Source organism: Ammodytes marinus, assembly GCF_949987685.1.
Source record: "Ammodytes marinus genome assembly, chromosome: 11".
Classification (NCBI taxonomy): domain Eukaryota; kingdom Metazoa; phylum Chordata; class Actinopteri; order Uranoscopiformes; family Ammodytidae; genus Ammodytes; species Ammodytes marinus.
The window spans coordinates 25,878,371-25,897,644 of record NC_137215.1 but is presented as its reverse complement, the minus strand read 5'-3'; the positions used below and the strand labels follow the sequence as shown (position 1 = coordinate 25,897,644).

Below are 19,274 nucleotides of genomic sequence, written 5' to 3'. Positions count from 1 at the left end.
GGGGCTGAGCAGCTGATCCAGGGCCAGCCAGCTGATAGTGGACCAGCCATCATCTCGTGGCCTCTAAGGGACTAAAGAGCTTTCTCTCTTTCTTTATCGGGTTAATGCAATCCTGCTCAGCACGGACACAGACTCTGAGGAGATGCTGCATGATTCAAGACTTTGTGGCTGTTGGGCAAAAATGTGCTCTGCCTGAACTGGACAACACTGAAGAGGATCCTTTTACAAACTGGAATGACTTGGACCGCTCATTTCCTCCCTGTAAAAAAGAAATGTCTCTGAATTGAAAAGTGCCATGTGAATCATTAATGTCATTATTTTAAATCATTAATAGATCATTGTCTGAATTAACTTGCCGTACAAGCAAGGCTTGTGGTCCAGTTAGCTGCCTGTAGGCCTATAGGATGACAGTGGTATTGTAATGTTGTTTCTCTAACTGCACAAAATAATATTGATATCAATTCCGCATCCGTGCATTAAGTAAGAAGTTGGTATAAAGCTAGCTTAGCAAACGGCTACTCTGTCCCTCTCAAAAGCTCCTTCTTCTTCCTTCTCCTACCAGTATGGACACACACACATATTAGCCTTCCACACTTTCTCATTAAGTTAAATCTACGCAGAGGCTGAAATGGAAAACTGCCAGTTTGTGGTTTTAGGGAAGGGGATGGAACTATTTATTTAGGAAAAACAGAAGGTCACTGCGACAGTGAGCTAGACATGCCAATGACAATATCATCAAGAAGTATTTCAACTCCCATATTCCATCCCAAAGTGTGATTTTCAAATCACTTTGAACATTTCAAACAAACTAGCTACCGCTTCTCTTTTAAATCAAGCGTGCTTGGGTTTCTTGAAAGGTGCTATTTAAATCTAATTTATTTTTATTATTAAATGTGTTGTAGATGGTTTTTTTTTTAGAACTTGACAGAACCAAGCTAGCTACTGTATGTTCCCCTGCTAAGCTAGGCTAACCACATCCTGGCTCCATCTCTTTCCTAAACGTTCACCCTTTTTTGCATAGATTTTTTTCATATCACTTCCACGCAGAAACCAATTAAGTGTATTTCCTCAACTATTTGTTTGAAACCATACCTTTCAGAATCCCCTTCACACTTCATTTACTGAATAAATTAAAATCTTTTCTTCGCATTCACTCCTTTAAACCTTAAAACGCGCCATTGAAACACAGACCCATCTCCCAGCTCTGGTCTTCTTCTCTGTTTGAATTAATCACATCAGTGTCTAAAAAGGTAATGCGCTAATGATTTATTGATGCATAATTACCATGTAATTCCCCCTTTGCATCACCCCAACCTGATCATATGTAATGAACTGGAATGACCTTTGCCACCCTCTCATTCTGTAGGTATGTGTGTGTGTGATCAGGTTTGGAAATCAATCCGCTGAGACAAGCTGTCATCAATAATGTAAAGACAGTGGGCCGACAACAAAGACAACTCGCCTCACCAGAAAACATGGCCGCCAGTGGAGAATAATGACCAAGAGTTCTCTGTATTTTAACTGCACACGGGTACAGGCAGGTTTTTTTTTTCTGTGTAATGTATGTCAATGGCAGTGTTGTCCTAAGCGCTCATATTTTAAAAGGAAAAAAATAACAGGAAGAAATCCAGGATTCAACAGCTTTTATTTCACATGACCCTCTCGTAAAACTTTGGGGTGAAAAAAAGGAGCTAACGAATAAAATTCCCCCAAAAAAATAAAACAGTACGTTTACAGTTAAAAAGAGTCTTAGGACAAATATGGACACAGAAAAAATCCTGGATATTTTATTTAATGCACGGAAACCACTTTTTTTTCCTTCTCTCTCTCTGTACTAGGCACCAGAAAAATGTAAACACACTGGAAATAAACCTGGAGGACATTCAACTTATGGACTATGTGTCGTTCAGACTAACCACGTGTGTGTGTGTGTGTGTGTGTGTGTGTGTGTGTGTGTGTGTGTGTGTGTGTGTGTGTGTGTGTGTGTGTGTGTGTGTAAAGAGTGCTATAAGACTTATTGCATGGCAGAGGGACCCTGTGTTTACAGACATACATCTCTGCATCAGCACTCGGCTGTGTGATGTGTGTGTGTTCATTTCTACTGTTACTCCTCTGTTCTTATCCAAGTAAACAAGGAGATGGGACCCATCCAGCATTTTCATACAGGTCCCCCCCCCCCCGCCCCCCATACTTTTGCTAGCACTGTCCAATCCTGTTCCTCACCTTGCCAGTCTAGCCCTCTGATTGGTCGTCCAGGTTTATTTACTGCTGACTAACTGTGCTTCTCTTGTAATTGCACACAACAACAAAAAAACACCACAATAAAGATGGCGGATGACAGAACACACGGCTACAGTGTCATATGTGAAGGAGGGGTGTCACACTGGTCCAGATAAAAAAGAAAAAACAATTCAAAAAATCCTTCCCTGATGTTGGAATGAAACTGACTCAGTTATCGGCTGTTCCCCCGACAGCGACCTGAAAGCACTAGAGCTATGGTTCCTGCTCTGCAAGCTAAGGTTCAGTGAAGCTAAAACCTGCTGGGATTACAGTGGAGTAGTACTAGCTGGGGAAACTGTTCATTTCAAAACAACAGGGAAAAGTCTCACCCGGGTCGGAGCTCAGTTTCCAGTGAACCCAGCTCCTTTGATTTGAAAATACTTCAAAACACACAACCACCGCATGGCTCCCAGAAGACAACCAGGGGGCTAAGGGGCCGCCCAGGAAATGACTGAGACTTGAAGGTAATCCATGAGCTAGCTAGTAGCGTATACTGAAGATATATATATATATATTACATTTAAACATTTTAGGCTTTTTACGCCACTTTGAGCAATTAGTGCTGGGCCATACATAGAAATTATTTGAGTTTTTGTAAAACTGATCAGTGGTTCACAAGCTGATATGGAAAACCATCTCTAGTGGTGGTAATGAGACATAATCCGAATGCTTTAGAATGATTTACTTACTACTTATTATCTACTGTATGAGCAGCTTTTAAACCCACGTCAGTCAAAACCCCATTTAGCAATGTCGCTGAAGTGGCCATGGGACATGTTATACAGTAAACTGGAGTAAACAGTCAACTCTTCTCCCCACACACACACTACATGATGAGGAGCACTCAAGCCCAAACACAGTCACTGAGAGTTGAGGTGTCGGCCTCTCTCCTATGGCTCTGGTAAAGGGGAAGCTTCACATCTTATTGACATAAATACAGTACTGTTCAGACGATTATCTGCTACGCCCTACAGGGAGAGAGGGAGCGAGGGGTTATGATATACACAGCAGAGAGAGATAGAGAGAGGGCGGGGGTAGCATAGACCAACCACAAGATAGCCATATCTACGGTAGGCCTTTTCAAAAGACTATTCACTAACTATCCATTTTGGTAATGATACAATGTTACTAGAATAGACACTCGGAAATTATCGGTCCAGCAGCGTATTTTTCTGTCGATTTTGCTTCTTTTCTTTTCGTTTGTCTCGTCACTAAACACCAACAACAGGAAATGAAAGAGGAGGAGGAAAGTTAAATAAAAAGACAGGAATCGACAGCTGCCAGTCTTTCTTTCGTTTTTCTTGTTTCACTCCATCCAGTGTGATGTCATGTCATCTTTTCAAAGGAACCCTGGTGAAGGGGTGTATGGGTCGAGGCGGGGGCAGTGAGACTAACCCTGTTGTGCGTTATTATTGATTGGGAGCTGTGAGGAGATGGGGGGCCGTTTTGTTGGCGTTCCCCCCCCCCCCCCCCCCCCCTCCCCCACTGAACCTCTGGAGCCCGGCCCTGGTCACTTCCACAGCTGAGTGCTGAGTGTCTGACCGGAGGCCTCTGGTGGAGCCTGGGGCCACCCGGCCGCGGGGGCCACACCTGACTGGTTCCCACCACCCATCACCATACCTGACATCTGCTGGGTCATCTAGGAAAGGAAAGAGAGGAGAGGAGGGGGGGACAGAGAGAGAGAGAGAGAGAGAGGGGGGGGGTGGGGAAGAATGTCAGTGTTAGAATTCATCAGAGCAAAATAAGACAGCTATTCCCTGCCCCCAGAAGCAGGGCTAACTCTCCATCCTTTAGTCAGCCTCCCATGCCTCCATCACCCCCTTTTTACCTTCCTGGCTCCTTGCCCTCTCTCCCCATCTACACACACACACACACAACCACACACACGCACGCACACACGCAAACACACACACATAAACACACACACACACACCATCCAATCCACCTGCTCTGTGCTCCTCTGTTTTCCCTCCTACTTCCATCCTGTCTTATCTATTATAAATGGGCTCTGGTGCAGCGCTACTCACTTATCTGGTCATCTGAGAGCAGTGGGTGAGTGTGTGCAGGTATGTGTGTGTGTGTGTGTGTGTGTGAGTGTGTGCAGGTATGTGTGTATGTGTGTGTGTGTGTGTGTGTGTGTGTGTGTGTGTGTGTGTGTGTGTGTGTGTGTGTGTGTGTGTGTGTGTTTGCAGGTAAGTGTGCGTGCATGGTCAAACACGTCGGCCACTAACTGTATATACGAGCATCCAAGCTCACACTTGTTCACACTCATCATTCCATTACGTCTTTCTGCACAAAATGCACTCGAACACACACGCGCACACACACCCACACCCCAACCTATTTATCCGACTCCCACTTTGACTGTTCAAAGGCAGTGAAGTGTGTGTTGCGGAGGTGATTTATGATCTCTCATCAACCTCCACAGTCGTCAAGATGCTGACAACAGTTTTGAGTGCTGAGTTGCGGACACGTACACACGTACACACACACACAGAGGTGTTGGCAGGCCTCCCAGTATCGATCCAGTATAGACACAGCCTTTGCTTAATTATTTCCACATGAAGAGATCATATCTCTGCACTCAACTGATTTTCAACCAGTGAAGTCCTGTGAAACATGTAAACAAAACACATTGTGTTTAATGGAAAACATTTTAGTATGAGGCTTGGGGCCTGGGTGTCAACTCGCTGCACAATATCTATAAAGGTTAGGTCATTTGGCTGGCCAACCTGTCAGTAAACTCATAGTAATAGTTTAGTGATAAAATGTATCTGTTAAAATTTCTATTTTCTCCCTTTTGTTGTTTTCAAAGAGTGAAGTCTAATACTATAGAGTTACAGAAGGGTGAGGAAAAGGTTACACCACAGAGTCCATCTGCCTGTTTTAACTAATGTCTCCTTAGCTGTGGTCACCTCATTAGACTTTTTACCAGCAGCAAACTTTAAACTAATTTAATTTTTGAACTGTCAACTGTATTAGACTGGGCTTCATTCCTCCCTTGATGTCAACCGCCACGCTACTGAAACACCCAGTGAGCTTTGCCTGAACTGAGCTGGTGTATTTACTAACAGTGTCACGGTTGCACTTTGGCTGGATAATTAACATCTTGTTTAATTAAATCCTTAGAACAAGGCTTCAATTAAAGCCTTTTGAGACTATTTTTTTTAAATGAAACTGATTTGACTTTAAACTGGCTCTGTTAACAGAATTGATTTTGGTTCTTCAACTGCGATGAAATGTACAAATCTATCTATCTGGATGTCTTATCACTGACACATATTTAAATGACATCTGTACTGTTGGGAAACATTGGTAAAGTTCCTAGGACCGTTTATTCCTCTATCACCTTCCTACTATGAGGAATGGGCTCCTACATGAACATGGGGTCTGTATGTTTGCCTGAGATTTTTTCTTGTTGGTTTGAAGTGGACAGGGCTCCGTCGGGGGAAAAAAAAAGTAATGTCATGTACTAATATGCACCAATCAGGATTTAGTAACATTTGAATCAAAATGTGACCACACACTTTGAGTCAAGTCACGAGGCCAGATGAAGTGAAGCATCCGAGTTCAACAATATTAAACACACATCTTATGGTGTCATGGAGGCAGCATCCATTTTTTTTGTGTCAGTTAGAAGCACTTTAGTTTTGAAAACCCATGCTTAGGGTCTTTATTCCCAGGGCTTACAGGGCTGCTGGTTGATGTGGCTATAAAGCCGTTTGTCCCCCTGACCACTGGGTTAGCAGGATGTCCCACATGTCAAAGTGTCCTTGGGAAAAGACAGACACAAAACCCTCAAACTGCTCCCAGTGAGTGTAATGGAGACGGTAAAGTGCTTTGGATAAAAGTGGCCATTTCTAAGAAAAACAAATGGGGTCAATACAGTTGTCTAATCTAATCTAATTAATTGAATGCCCAGCTAGATTCATTCCCAAATACTGTAAAAAGAAAGCTCTATCTCCATATTAATTCATTGGTCTCTTTCTATCATATTGTTCACTCCTCTTGGTTATGTCTGATCTCCAGCTAGTTGTAGGATTTTAAATTACTTTGTCACCACTCCACCTGCATCACAGTATCCCATGGTGAATTCATAATGCGTTTGCTTTATCAGTTATTGGTGCTGGGCTGGAATTAGGGGCAAAAATGTGACTTGACAGAATTATATAGAAAAAGAAAATCCATTATGTTATAATACAATAATCTTGGTTATGAGATAGATTGAATAGTTGATTATAGCTGCTCTTGTCTGGCCTTTTTTTAGGAGGCTGAAGAGGGGAGGTCATTTCTGCTGATCGGGCTTTGCACAGTATTAGGAGCAGAACATTGTGTGAGAGCGTATAATAACTTTTATGATGAGGATAATGGAACTCTTTCACAGTTGCCGTAGTAGAGGACCAAGACACTTTATTTATCACCACCATGTAAAAATGAATGACAAACCACTGCTCTGAGTGTGTTTTATAATGGGTAACATGACATATTTCTGTCTGTCCCCGAGAGTTTACCTGGCTCATATTCCACTGTCCTTGCTGCTGTCCTTGCTGCTGCATGCCGTACATGTTGTTCCCTTGGTTGTTTGGCATGGCGCCCATGTATCCTCCGTTGGGCAGAGCCATGCCGGGCATCATGGCCCCTGCCGCGGCCCCGCCCATCCCCCCAGCAGGGAACTGGTTCATCTGAGGCTGCTGGCCCATGTACATGCCTGCTGGAGCAAAAGGGACAACACACATTCAGTTAGGTTTATATGGACTTTATATGGTTTTTATAAGACTCTATGTTCACTTTCCTACTACGGAGCAGAATTTATACATAAGATGAAGACCAAACTGTGAAACAAATCCAGTTTTAGCCCCAATTCTCTACGAGATATGTAGAAAAAGAATATATTTTAAAAGTAAATTCAAAATCTGTAAAGAAAATAATAGTAATCTCAACAAACTGAAAATGTTTAATCAAACTAGAAACTGTTAAAATACAACTGTCATTGCAACAGTCATTTATGTTTTTAAACTATATAGCTAATGCTAATTGAATGAAAGTGCTTTAGCAAATTTTATTTATTATATTACGTATTGAATTGAATTGAAGTTAACAATCTACATAATTGGTTTCATTGTCAGTAAGACAGTCCGCCTTACACATCCAATTCTAAATCAGGGATTTCCAGTAAAAGGTGCAGCACATAGTTCAATGTTAATGTTCATAATCATATCTCATTAATAGAAGTCTCAATAATATCTCTTCACTCTCCTAATGCAACGAGAACATTCACTAAAAGCATTCAACTGGCAAGGCACACAATGGCTCTCACTCTGAAGCAGTCAGTCATAGCAGGGAATATAATGTATTTGGCACTGAGGGTCAAATACATTACTTGATGGGTCAACTCCAGGGCCGCATGCTGTTGGAATGCACTTCAAACAGGACTTCAAACTCAACCTGGACTAGAACCATAGGGATTTAAATGTTCTGGGTCAGTGTGAATGTAAATGCAAGAGTTACCTCACCACATGAATATGAAAATGACAATGTTAGTCCAACCTCAACAGAGGTCTGCTTGACTGGACCAATGACAACACACAGAAACACTGTGTATTACTGCCTCTAAAGATGACTCTGAATAAAACACCATGTATCAGTTAGACCTCAGGGGGCTTCAGAACTTCTTTAAACTATTTTAACAAAATATCCTCTACTATTAGTCAGCTATGTCCACTGCATTGTCCCCTTCCACCTGACACTGAAATACTATCAGCGCAATTTCTATCACGTCTCCAAGTATAAAATCCTCCCGGTATAGTTACAGAGTTGAAAAGAATAACGGATCAATACAAAAATCCGTGGATTCCCCAACTGTTCATAACACATTTTTACCTTCTGTGTATTCTTACATTTATATAATATCAGCTTCACTTAGAGGCAGGCAACCATGGCCACGCGCGCACACACACACACACACACACACACACACACACACACACACACACACACACACACACACACACACACACACACACACACACACACACACACACACACACACACACACACACACACACACACACACACACACACACACACACACACACACACACACACACACACACACACACACACACACGCACACACGCGATGGAAGTAAGTCAGTGATTTGGGGAATTAGCCTGGCAAGGTTCTCTTGGCTTTGATCTCCCATCAGCTATTATTTGGATTGAGAGAGGACAATACGGCAGCAGAGAGCCTTTCATCCAGATTTTCCATTTCCTAATCCTCCAGCCATCAGTGTAATCATACAGCAATATGATCAATATGCACAAGACATGAGCCTACACAATCTGCACAGAACCGGTACCACTGATGCTTTCTCACATTATCAAAACATGCTCAGGTAAGTGTTTGTATGAGCATCCGCCTACCCGCACTGACACTAGCCTAGGCTCTGTAAACGGGCATGTTGCCAAGTACGGTGGGCCCCTTTTGTTTACAAACAGGTTTATAGAGCCTAGGCTGTGTATTAACACCAGATTTTTTTTCAGCGAACACACACACAGTACGGACAGGTAGCTATCGTGAGGAGATAGTCACTGCTTAGGACAAAAAGTGATTTTGACAACAACAAGTTATTCTCCAGAATAGCTGACTACACCTTTAACTGTGAGGGATGGGAAGGAATGGAGAGAAAAGGCTAACATGAATAATGTTGCCGTAATACAGTACTGCTGTGTTATTTTGGATGATTGCAAAAAATAACAAAAGACAAAACAATGCCGTCCAATACGAATTTGGCCGTCGATTGCCAATGGCGGCGAGGAACAAAGCTTGGAAGCATTCAGGGCAGACTATGCTCACACATACAAGTACACAATCTCGGCACTTGGGCTTTTCCACATAATAACTGTGAGATGAGCGTGAACCTGCAGACACTTCTCTCTCAGTAAACCCAGCGTGGAGCGAACTTGCCCGCTCTTCACCGCGCTGACCTTTCATCTGCCTTCTCTCTCCTCCTATTCTATGATTCATCTTGCCTCTGATGTATGTGTGAAAAGTGTGTAGGCCTGTGTGTCTCTGTCTCTGTCTGTGTACAAACACCTACGTCTGAGTGTGAGCTCTTGTGCTATATATTGCTGTATGTTTTTTCCACGCTTACGAGAAACAGTGTATGTGCACAGTGTTTGTCAAGCACATATAAGTGCTTTGACCTGCCAGTTCAAGCTCATTTTCCCCAATACTGCTTCCCAAGTGTAAAACAACCAAGGGCCAGCTTTCTGCATTTTTTCATTCTGGGTGGATGTGGAAAGGTTTGGTCAGACTACATTTTAAAGCATTTTTCACATGTCATTTGCACATATTTGACCAATGTATTGTTTTTGGTGATCCCTGTTTATCCTACAGGTATAGACCATAGAGACTATAGCTGTAGCTTGCTAGCAACGAACACACTTACAATGTATGCACGGTGAGCCCATACACACATTAAACTTCTAGCCCGGTGAGACCAGCCATGATCTTGCAAGCTTCACATTGGTGTGTCTCCGGCAGATCAGTCTGGCCTTTCTCCAATCTCCATGGGGAGGAACCAGGTCCTTTTCAAATGACCGGGCCAATCAGGAACCCCCGTTCAGACCTAACGTTCATCCCTTATAGAGGAAGGCAGCTTCTGATTGGTTCATGTATAGTCGTCAATCTATCCTCATAAGACCAGCCATACCTCATCAGCTTATTCATCGCCCCATGATGACGTCAACGACCACATGAACCAATCAGGGGCTGCCTTCCACTAACGGACAGGGGCCGGCTCCTCCCTCACAGAGATTGGAGAAAGGTCAAACGGATCCGCCGGAGAAAAAACAAATGTGAAGCTTGCCAGAGACCAGGCTGGTTTTGACAAGCTTTTTAACCTTCTGCTCCAGTTGCAACATTTTCAAAGCATGCAATAACAATTTTCCCTCAATTTGCTTTTTCCCACAGCAATTTTGCATCTGTTTTGGCAGCCACTCGTTTCTTTCTAGAACTGTCTTTCAACCTGCATTTAATGATTTGTATGGCCACTCAGGGGCATGCAAAAACAACATAGTGTGACATCGTAGAGAATGTTAGCTCACAGTTGCCTAGTTACACATCCAGCACTGAGGAACATTACCCTTGAGTGTCTGGCAAATTGACCAATTTAAGTTCAGAATTCACTGTCCTTTAGGTTTGGTTCTGTTACTGTCTCCCTTCATTGTTTCAGTTGCTAACGTAAAATGGATTGTTGCATCATTTGGTTTGTATAATATAAGGCTAGTGCGGCTACATAGTAATGCAACAACTGTTGCATTATGGGAGCAGTAAAGGCAGAAGATGGTGCAGATCAACCTTTTTTCCCCCACTTGGAACAGATGAAACGGCTTAGAATCAATGCAGAGCTGACAGGTACATTGTTAGGTAGGTAAGATGCTGCTGCCTTGGTGTGTGTGTGTGTGTGTGTGTGTGTGTGTGTGTGTGTGTGTGTGTGTGTGTGTGTGTGTGTGTGTGTGTGTGTGTGTGTGTGTGTGTGTGTGTGTGTGTGTGAGATGCCAACAGTAGAAGTACAAAAAGGTGATTTTTGCAACAAGATACCCATAAACCTTTGAACACTAGTTTTTTTTTATGCCCGAGTTGAACAGATAATTTTTCGGTGGAGTGAATGCTGAAGAGCTGAAATGAACTGCTGCTAAGATTCTACACGTAAATATCTAGATGCTGGATGAAACCGTCGAGCTCCACCGAACTCAGTATGGAAAACAAAGGGTAGACAGATCCTGTGTGTGTGTGTGTGTGTGTGTGTGTGTGTGTGTGTGTGAGTGAGTAAGAGTGTGACTGTGTTTGCGCGTGCATGTGTGTGTGTATGTATATGTGAGCGAGTGAGTGAGTGAGTGAGTGAGTGAGTGAGTGAGTGAGTGAGTGAGTGAGTGAGTGAGTGAGTGAGTGAGGGAGTGAGGGAGTGAGTGAGTGAGTGATAAAGAGTGTGGCTGTGTTTACGCGTGCGTGTGTGTGTGTGTTTGCATTTGTGTGTGTACGAGTGCTACCTTGTCCTGGAGCAGGCTGCTGCTGCTGCTGGCTCTGTGGCTGACTGCTCACTGAGCTGCTTGCATACAGAGACAGGATGGAGTCTTTAGACAGGAGCTTCTTGGGCTCAGGCTTGGTAGAGGTGGAGGGGTCCACTGCTGTAGTGGAACCAGCCTGTCAGGAACACAGAGCAGGGGAAAACATGAAGCCACATGTCATGAAATATGGATAGTTTCACACATCTTATGGCGTATGATGTACTAGCTCCAAGGGGCCTCAGGCATACATTTATAAACACAGTGCAGAGGTGGTTATGCCAATAGCAGGGGCTGGGTCAAAGGTTTTGTGCTGGTGCCAAAATATATTTTATGAAAGTAGTGAATTACACTTACTCTGGCTACGGTTCATGAAGGGTACAATAATGCACACAATATAGTGCATTCTAATGAGGCAGTACGTCGGTATGGGGTATTTTTAAGGCTGTACTAAGTAAATATGTAACAGGGATGCATGGTCTCTTTAATGACTGCTCTTCCGAGTCTAAATAATTAGTTGAAAAGTAATCCAAAGCGGTTTTATTTTTTGCGAGTAGTCTATTCAATTCCACATGACTTCCTGAGTGCCTGTCTGATTCTGGTGTGTGAATGTAGGGAATGTTGAGACGTTAAATAGTATTTAGTGAAGAAGTCTAGTCACAGTCTCATTGAATTGGAATGGTTATTGTGGACAACATGCCAGTGAAAAATAATATTGTAAAAACTACTTTTTATTTTAAAAGAAATTCTTACATAGTACAGCTTTAAAAAAAAAAGTAAAAACAAGCAGCTGTACAAGGTCTTTTGACTAAATTGCCCTTGAAATCTGAAACTATTACAGTGAAGAATAAGCAAACAAGAACACAAATCTGGCCAGACATTCCAACAGCAACTTTCGGTAGTTGACAGTTTACCAATACCAAAATCCATAAAAGACCTCATGTCATGGAATTCTTTCTTTTTGACTACAGTAAATAGAAAGACTGGGAATACATTCACAGACACACACTGTCCCTAACAGGGTGACTAAAGATGAGAATAGACAGGAGAACGGGCGAGATAAAAAATAAAAGGAAAGAAGAAGAGCGATTGTTGAATAAAGGAGAGAAAAGAACGAAGGAGACAATAGAGGAGAAGCATTGTCACTGGAAGTGAGACAGATGACATTAATTAGGCTGCTGCAAAGAGAGGTAGACGTGAACTGTTGCACACAGGCCACACACACACACACACACACACACACACACACACACACACACACACACACACACACACACACACACACACACACACACACACACACACACACACACACACACACACACACACACACACACACACACACACACACACACACACACACACACACACACACACACACACACACACACACACACACACACACACACACACACACACACACACACACACACAGAATTGCACATGGATATTTTCATATACAAAAGCACACACCCATTATGTCTAATGGATGGAGCTGCCACAAAAGTAACACCTGCCTAAGGGCCCTGCGTAGGTGTGTGAATGAGTGTGTGTGGGTGTGTAAAGTGAGGAGAGAGAGAAAATGTAAGGAGAAAGAGAGCGAGAGAGAGAAAGTGAGAGAGAGGGGAGGAAAGATACACCTGGACTTCATGAATAAGATAAGGAGAGACAGTTTGATAAACAGTGGCTCCTGCAACACTCACGTGCACACACGCACACACACATGTGCAACAAGTACACACACTGGGAATTCAATGTCATAAAAACACCTCAACCAGTCACATTATCTTAGACACACATATCCAGATACACACAAACTTAACATTCAAGTGTGTTAATGCCAATGTACACACAAACTCAAATGAGGGGAGGGGGGTAATAGGCAGAGGAAGGGATAGCAAAATGAGAGTAAGAGAGGAGCGAAGAATGGAGAAGAAAAGTTTAAGGAAAGCTTTAAGGAAAGGAGGTTGCCTGAATGCGAGACAAAGAGCTGGGGCCTCATTTATAAAGCTTGCGGCGCACAAAAACCTTGCGTAGACGGACAGAAATGTGCGGTGGCAAACGTTGGTATTTATAAAAACATTATTTGCGGAGAAGTGTGCGTATTGCTACGCCAACTTTCGACCATGTGTAGAGCTACCGCAAGGTTTTCCTGACTCGGGGAATCAGCGACACTAGATGGCAACACCACAAAATAAAGCTCAGTCATCAGAAAAACACAGACAAATGATGCTAGGCACCCAATATATTTAGTCAATAAAATATATAAGCTTACCTATAGTTGCGAATATATGGCTACTGTAGTCTATGGCATGCAGTTGTGATGTAGGTTTAATTACTTATCGAGTAGCCTAGGTCTACATGTTTTGGTTATATTTTATACGTTGAATATTATAGCGCTACTCTATAATAATATCCTATACGTCGGGAGGTGTTTTCCGAGAGCAAATTTTAAGAGGTGTGTAAAAAGTAGTTTTGTACAAAGTTAAGCCCAACAGATATTAATTAAAACTGTATATTTCGTTAAAGCTATTAAGCATTCGCCATGTATGGTCGACTGTGGGATGAAACTGGGAGGTGAAGTGGGAGGACACGGGGTGGAGATCGTCTGCGCACAATTCACCGCAGGTGGGTATTTATAAAGGGAAGATTTATAAATCTGATTTTTTTTTTTTGCGCAGCACATTTTTGGCTTTGTGCGGACGGAATGTTTTAGGATGGTTTTTACGCACACCGTTATAAATGAGGCCCCTGGAGAGGAAGGTGGGGTATAGGACAGAACAAGTTAAAGTTGTGCTCTGTGAGATTTCCATTTCTTTTTGTTTTGATGACATGGTCCTAGGTAATAAAATTTTTTTTTAAATTGGTGAAAAGCTAATTCTCCCTACTGATGACTGTGTGCGGCTCCATGCCTGAAATTCCCAATTTCCGAGTACAATTGAACGCAGCACTGGGTCTGCCCAGGCTGAGCTTGTCACTACCGCAACGCCACAGACTTGCTCTGTCTGTACAGGCGCAGGTATGATGTATTGATTCTGAGTAACAATGGCCGATCAACACGCAGAAAAATAACTGCAGTTGACCCCGTTTCGGTTTAGAAAAAAATATTTAATTGAGCCGGCAATTACATCTGCCGCTAGAATCAATGTCACACACACACACACACACACACACACACACACACACACACACACACACACACACACACACACACACACACACACACACACACACACACACACACACACACACACACACACACACACACACACACACACACACACACACACACACACACACACACACACACACACACACACACACACACACACACACTTTCTCCATCTCTCGGGTTCCATTTTCCCTCAAGTGCAGCCAGCTAAAGTAGAGGCAGGTGTTAGCAGCAGAGGCTGGATGGAGCTGCCTTCCTATTAATACCTGCACAGCACATTCTCATGATACCTGTTCCTGAACAGAGCAGTGTATGAAAGGCAGGAGAGAACCGGCAGCAAACTGTCCTCACCTGCTCCGTTTGATGTCTGCCATACTACATAACACCACTCAATCAAGGAGCTAAGCTTATCTGCTGCTAAGCTTGTGCGCAAAGTTGAAACATACTATACCCATATTTAACGGACTGCAAATCCTTACAAACTGCACAAATGACCAGCAATCGAGCGTCCCTTTTCCAGACATATATTTAGAGTCTGTTAGCTCTGTGGAGGTATGGGATACAGTAAGAAACTTTGAACACGGATATGGGTAGCTAACCTTTCACTGTGAAGCGAATTGGAGATGCTTGGCTTTTTGATATTGACATATCCACATTTTAGTTTATGTAATGTATAATGTATGGTCAGATGTATTATCAGAGTCACATGCAGGCTGATACGTAGGAGCCTTTGAAGAACATCGATATATCCTTGTCAAATTAAGCGTTGTAGTTACTGTGTAGCAAATGAGACGGATGAGATGTTGAGTAGCCCTTACCTCATCCTAGCGCATGTGTTTTGTTAACATTAAGCATTTCAATTGGGCTCAAATGCAGTTGCGTAAGACTTAGCATTTTCTATTGGCCTTTCACTCCTTCCGCTGTCCGTGGCTGCCAGACACTCAAGGAGTATTAGCTCCGTTTGCACTGAGAAAACAGCTAACTAATCTCACACATTTTCTTGCCCAAGCCAAACTGGTGATACGCAATGTAAAAGGCAATGATACCAAGTGTGTCGTCATGTGTGAATCAATCTCTCTTTGTCTCAGTCAATCTGAGGAAATACAAAAAACACTAACACACACACACACACACACACACACACACACAACGTCCACATTGTGCGTGATGTGTTGCGCGGCTCCTAGCAGCACATTGTGTCTCTGCAACAAGGCTCCATTCTTCTCAGCCAATGTTGGTGTTGATGGGTGCAGCCAGAACTGTGAATTACCGCACTGACAGCCTTTTCCTCACTGTCGCTATTCATAGACCTCTACAGCCACACACACATGCGCGCACACACACACACACACACACACACACACACACACACACACACACACACACACACACACACACACACACACACACACACACACACACACACACACACACACACACACACACACACACACACACACACACACACACACACACACACACACACACACACACACACACACACACACACACACACACACACACACACACACACACACACACACACAAAGCTATCTTTCTCCCTACGGTTTCCCATCACTACTTGAAATGCTCATACACTCCCCTCTGATAGACCATCTGTGGCTTTAAAACCACACTCGGATTATTTGTGTGTGTGTGTATATATGTGTGTGTATATATGTGTGTGTGTGTGTGTGTGTGTGTGTGTGTGTGTGTGTGTGTGTGTGTGTGTGTGTGTGTGTGTGTGTGTGTGTGTGTGTACTGTGGTGCGCTGAAAGATGTGTGCTAATTTACTGAAAACAAAAGCGAAGCTCGCCTCGGAAATCTGAATTTGAGAAACAGTGTGCCAGTAGGGAGCAGGACAGGAAACACTGAATGAAAGCAAAAGTAAAAGGAAAGAACAAGGAGGAATAAATCAGTTGCTGGTCAGTTCATTACCTCATCCCGCTCTCCCTCCCTCCCTCCACCTTTGCTTCTGATCCCAACATACTGCACTCTAGGCCTGAGGATTTCCCCAGTCGAATAGGATCTGCCTGTTCAATACAGAGCATTTCTTATACCGTCCACGAAGGAACTTTCCATTTTGCTGCAATATGGCAATGGGATAGTTTTTCCCCATATATTGAACAGAACACTTTTTTTTAAAAACAACCCCAACTATTGAAAATGAACTATGTGCATACTATGGTTATGAATTGAGTAAAACACTGTTCATTCAATGAAGCGTGGCAAGAATTAGTCACTGCAGAAGGGCATGCCTTGTGAATACAGAGGGCCAGGTTTACAGAGGAAATGGGCTTGCTCAAATGTGCGCTGAGATTTTCATTGAGTTTGAGCCACAATCTGTGTATTCAGCTCCTGATTTACTAAGACAGTGGCTCATTAGGCAGTCAGCTCCTGGACTGATCCAGGGACAGCACTCCACACACACACACACACACTGGGAGCGAAGGAGAGCTCAGTCAGGCAGTTTAGCCCTGGGTTTCCTGTGAGATCACTAAGCTCTGCAAATCGGTGATGATGTAGAGATGAAACTCTCCACTCCAAAAACATTTGCTTTTGTCTTGGTTTAACTACACCTCAGAACAATGGTGGTAACATAATTATCTTTAGCACATAGCTAGTCATGAATACATTAGGAGGCAATAGATATACAGCATATCCACACAAGGTACACATGGCAGTGCAATTGGGAGAGAGACGGAGGGTGAGAGCAGCTGAACAGCACAGATGGAGGTGGATAGAGATATTAGCGCTGAGATAAATGCAGCCCCACAAACACCTTAATGTCTAAAACAAAAGAGAGACATCTTAGAGCCTGCAGTGATTACACAGAACTGAGGTTCACATTCAAGTCAGATGAACACATAGCAAAACTCTCCGTCCACTATTATTTCGGATTACATCACATACTAACCACTTTTCAGAGGTGGACAATGTTACAGCAAAACTCCTCATCTGTTTTTTTTGGCGTGGTGGCAGATACAGCAGGGGACCCCAAACTCCCCTATCCCAATCCAGTTCTACCAGCTCTGACTGAGGGATCCCGAGGCCTTCCCAGACCAGTGAGGAGATATAATCTCTCCACCTAGTCCTGGGTCTTTCCCTAGGTAAGCACCCAGGGGGGCATTCTTGCCAGATGCTCAAATCACCTCAACTGGCTCCTTTCGACGCAAAGGAGCAGCTGCTCTACTCTGAGACTCTCCCGGATGACTGAGCTTCTCACCTTATCTCTAAGGGATATGCCGGCCCCCATGACCATAGGTGAGAGTAGGAACCAACATCGGTAGATCGAGAGCTTTGCCTTCCGACTCAGCGTACTTTTTGGCACAACTGCTTGGTACAGCGAATGCTATACCGCCCCTGCTGCTCCGATTCTCCGGACAATCTCACGCTCCATTGTCCCCTCACTCGTGAACAAGTAGAGTAGAGAAACTATCGGTTTCCTGCTGAGAACCATGGCCTCAGATTTAGAGGTGCTGTTCCTCATCCAAGCCACTGCAAACTGATCCAGTGGGAGCTGAAGGTCACAGACCGATGATGCCATAAGGATGACATCATCTGCAGAAAGCAGCGATGAGATCCTCAGCCAACCGAACTGCAACCCCTCCCCACCACGACTACACTAAGACATCCTGTCGGTGTTTAGCACAAACAAGATTGGTGAGGCCAACCCCCACCGGTAATGTGTCAGACCCGAGAACATGGACACAGCCCTCACTTAGAGCGTACACAGATTGGATGGACGGGAGAAGAGACCCCCTCACCCGATACTGTCACAGCACCTCCCACATTATCTCCCTCCAGATCCACATGTAGACCCCATGGGCATACTCCCAGTCCCCTTCCAGGATCCCTGGGAGAGTGAAGAGCTGGTCAGTTGTTCCATATCCAGGAAGGAATCTGCATTGCTCCTCCACAATCTGAGGTTGGACTTTCAAAACTCAATTTCATTTATAGCGAGACATGAGCCAATCCAGCAGAACGCCCATTCATCCTCTGTTAACACTTCCTCTAGGATTATTTGCACAGTAATTGCTTGGATGCGTATGCGCGGTGCATATGTCTGATGAATACAGCGCAGCATGTGTTCGGGGCAGAACGGGTCACATCAGGTCTCTCTATTGATTACTCACAAACTGGGAACCTGTGTGAACCTGGCAGCTTGAGGACACACAGAGAAATGGTATTGGCCCTGTTGATTCAAGCCAGTGCTTCTGCTGTGTCTGCACCACCGCGCTAATCCTCCACTATAATGCTCCACATCTTGTGTGTCCCTGCCCCTACCCTCCACCTTCATTCATTCCTCTCCTCACCTGCTCCCCGCCCACTCCTCTCTCTCTCTTTCTTTCTGTCCATCTTTCTCTACCTCACAAAGAGTTCAGGTTAAAAGTTAATTGTATTTTGTAAAAACCTATTTCATAACAATTGTTGTCCTTGATCAGGTTGGGGCGAAAGAGAAACAGAGAAATAGACAAACTTAGACATAGAATGTGCGTTGTATATGTGTAAGAGAGAGAGAGAGAGAGAGAGAGAGAGAGAGAGGAGAGAGAGAGAGGGAGAGAGAGAGAGAGAGAGAGAGAGAGGGAGAGGGAGAGAGAGAGAGAGAGAAGGGTAGAAGCCGGGGATAACACAAATCCTCCCCCTCCTACATTGCTGTAATCGTATTTTTGTAATTGACGTTCACAGATAGGCGAGCGCTCTTTGCCGCCGGTTAATAGCTGCGCGGCTGCCAGCTTCCTCTTTCCTCACGC

General features: G+C 43.8%; 1 protein-coding gene across 4 annotated transcripts in view; it reads right to left on the bottom strand.

The window, feature by feature from the left end:
- Window positions 1-1,628: 1,628 nt before the first annotated feature.
- The window catches only part of smap1 (small ArfGAP 1), a 90,430-nt gene continuing 72,784 nt past the window's right edge, over window positions 1,629-19,274 (bottom strand). For 3 of the 4 annotated variants that reach the window (XM_080036239.1, XM_080036240.1, XM_080036242.1), the window contains exons 9-11: window positions 11,334-11,487; window positions 6,792-6,991; window positions 1,629-3,919 (exon numbers count right to left, since the gene is read on the bottom strand). In XM_080036239.1, the coding sequence (XP_079892365.1) occupies window positions 3,791-3,919; window positions 6,792-6,991; window positions 11,334-11,487 (483 nt within the window). In that variant the 3' untranslated portion in view covers window positions 1,629-3,790. The remainder of the gene's footprint in view (window positions 3,920-6,791; window positions 6,992-11,333; window positions 11,488-19,274) is intronic. The other variant, XM_080036241.1, reaches the window with a different exon arrangement.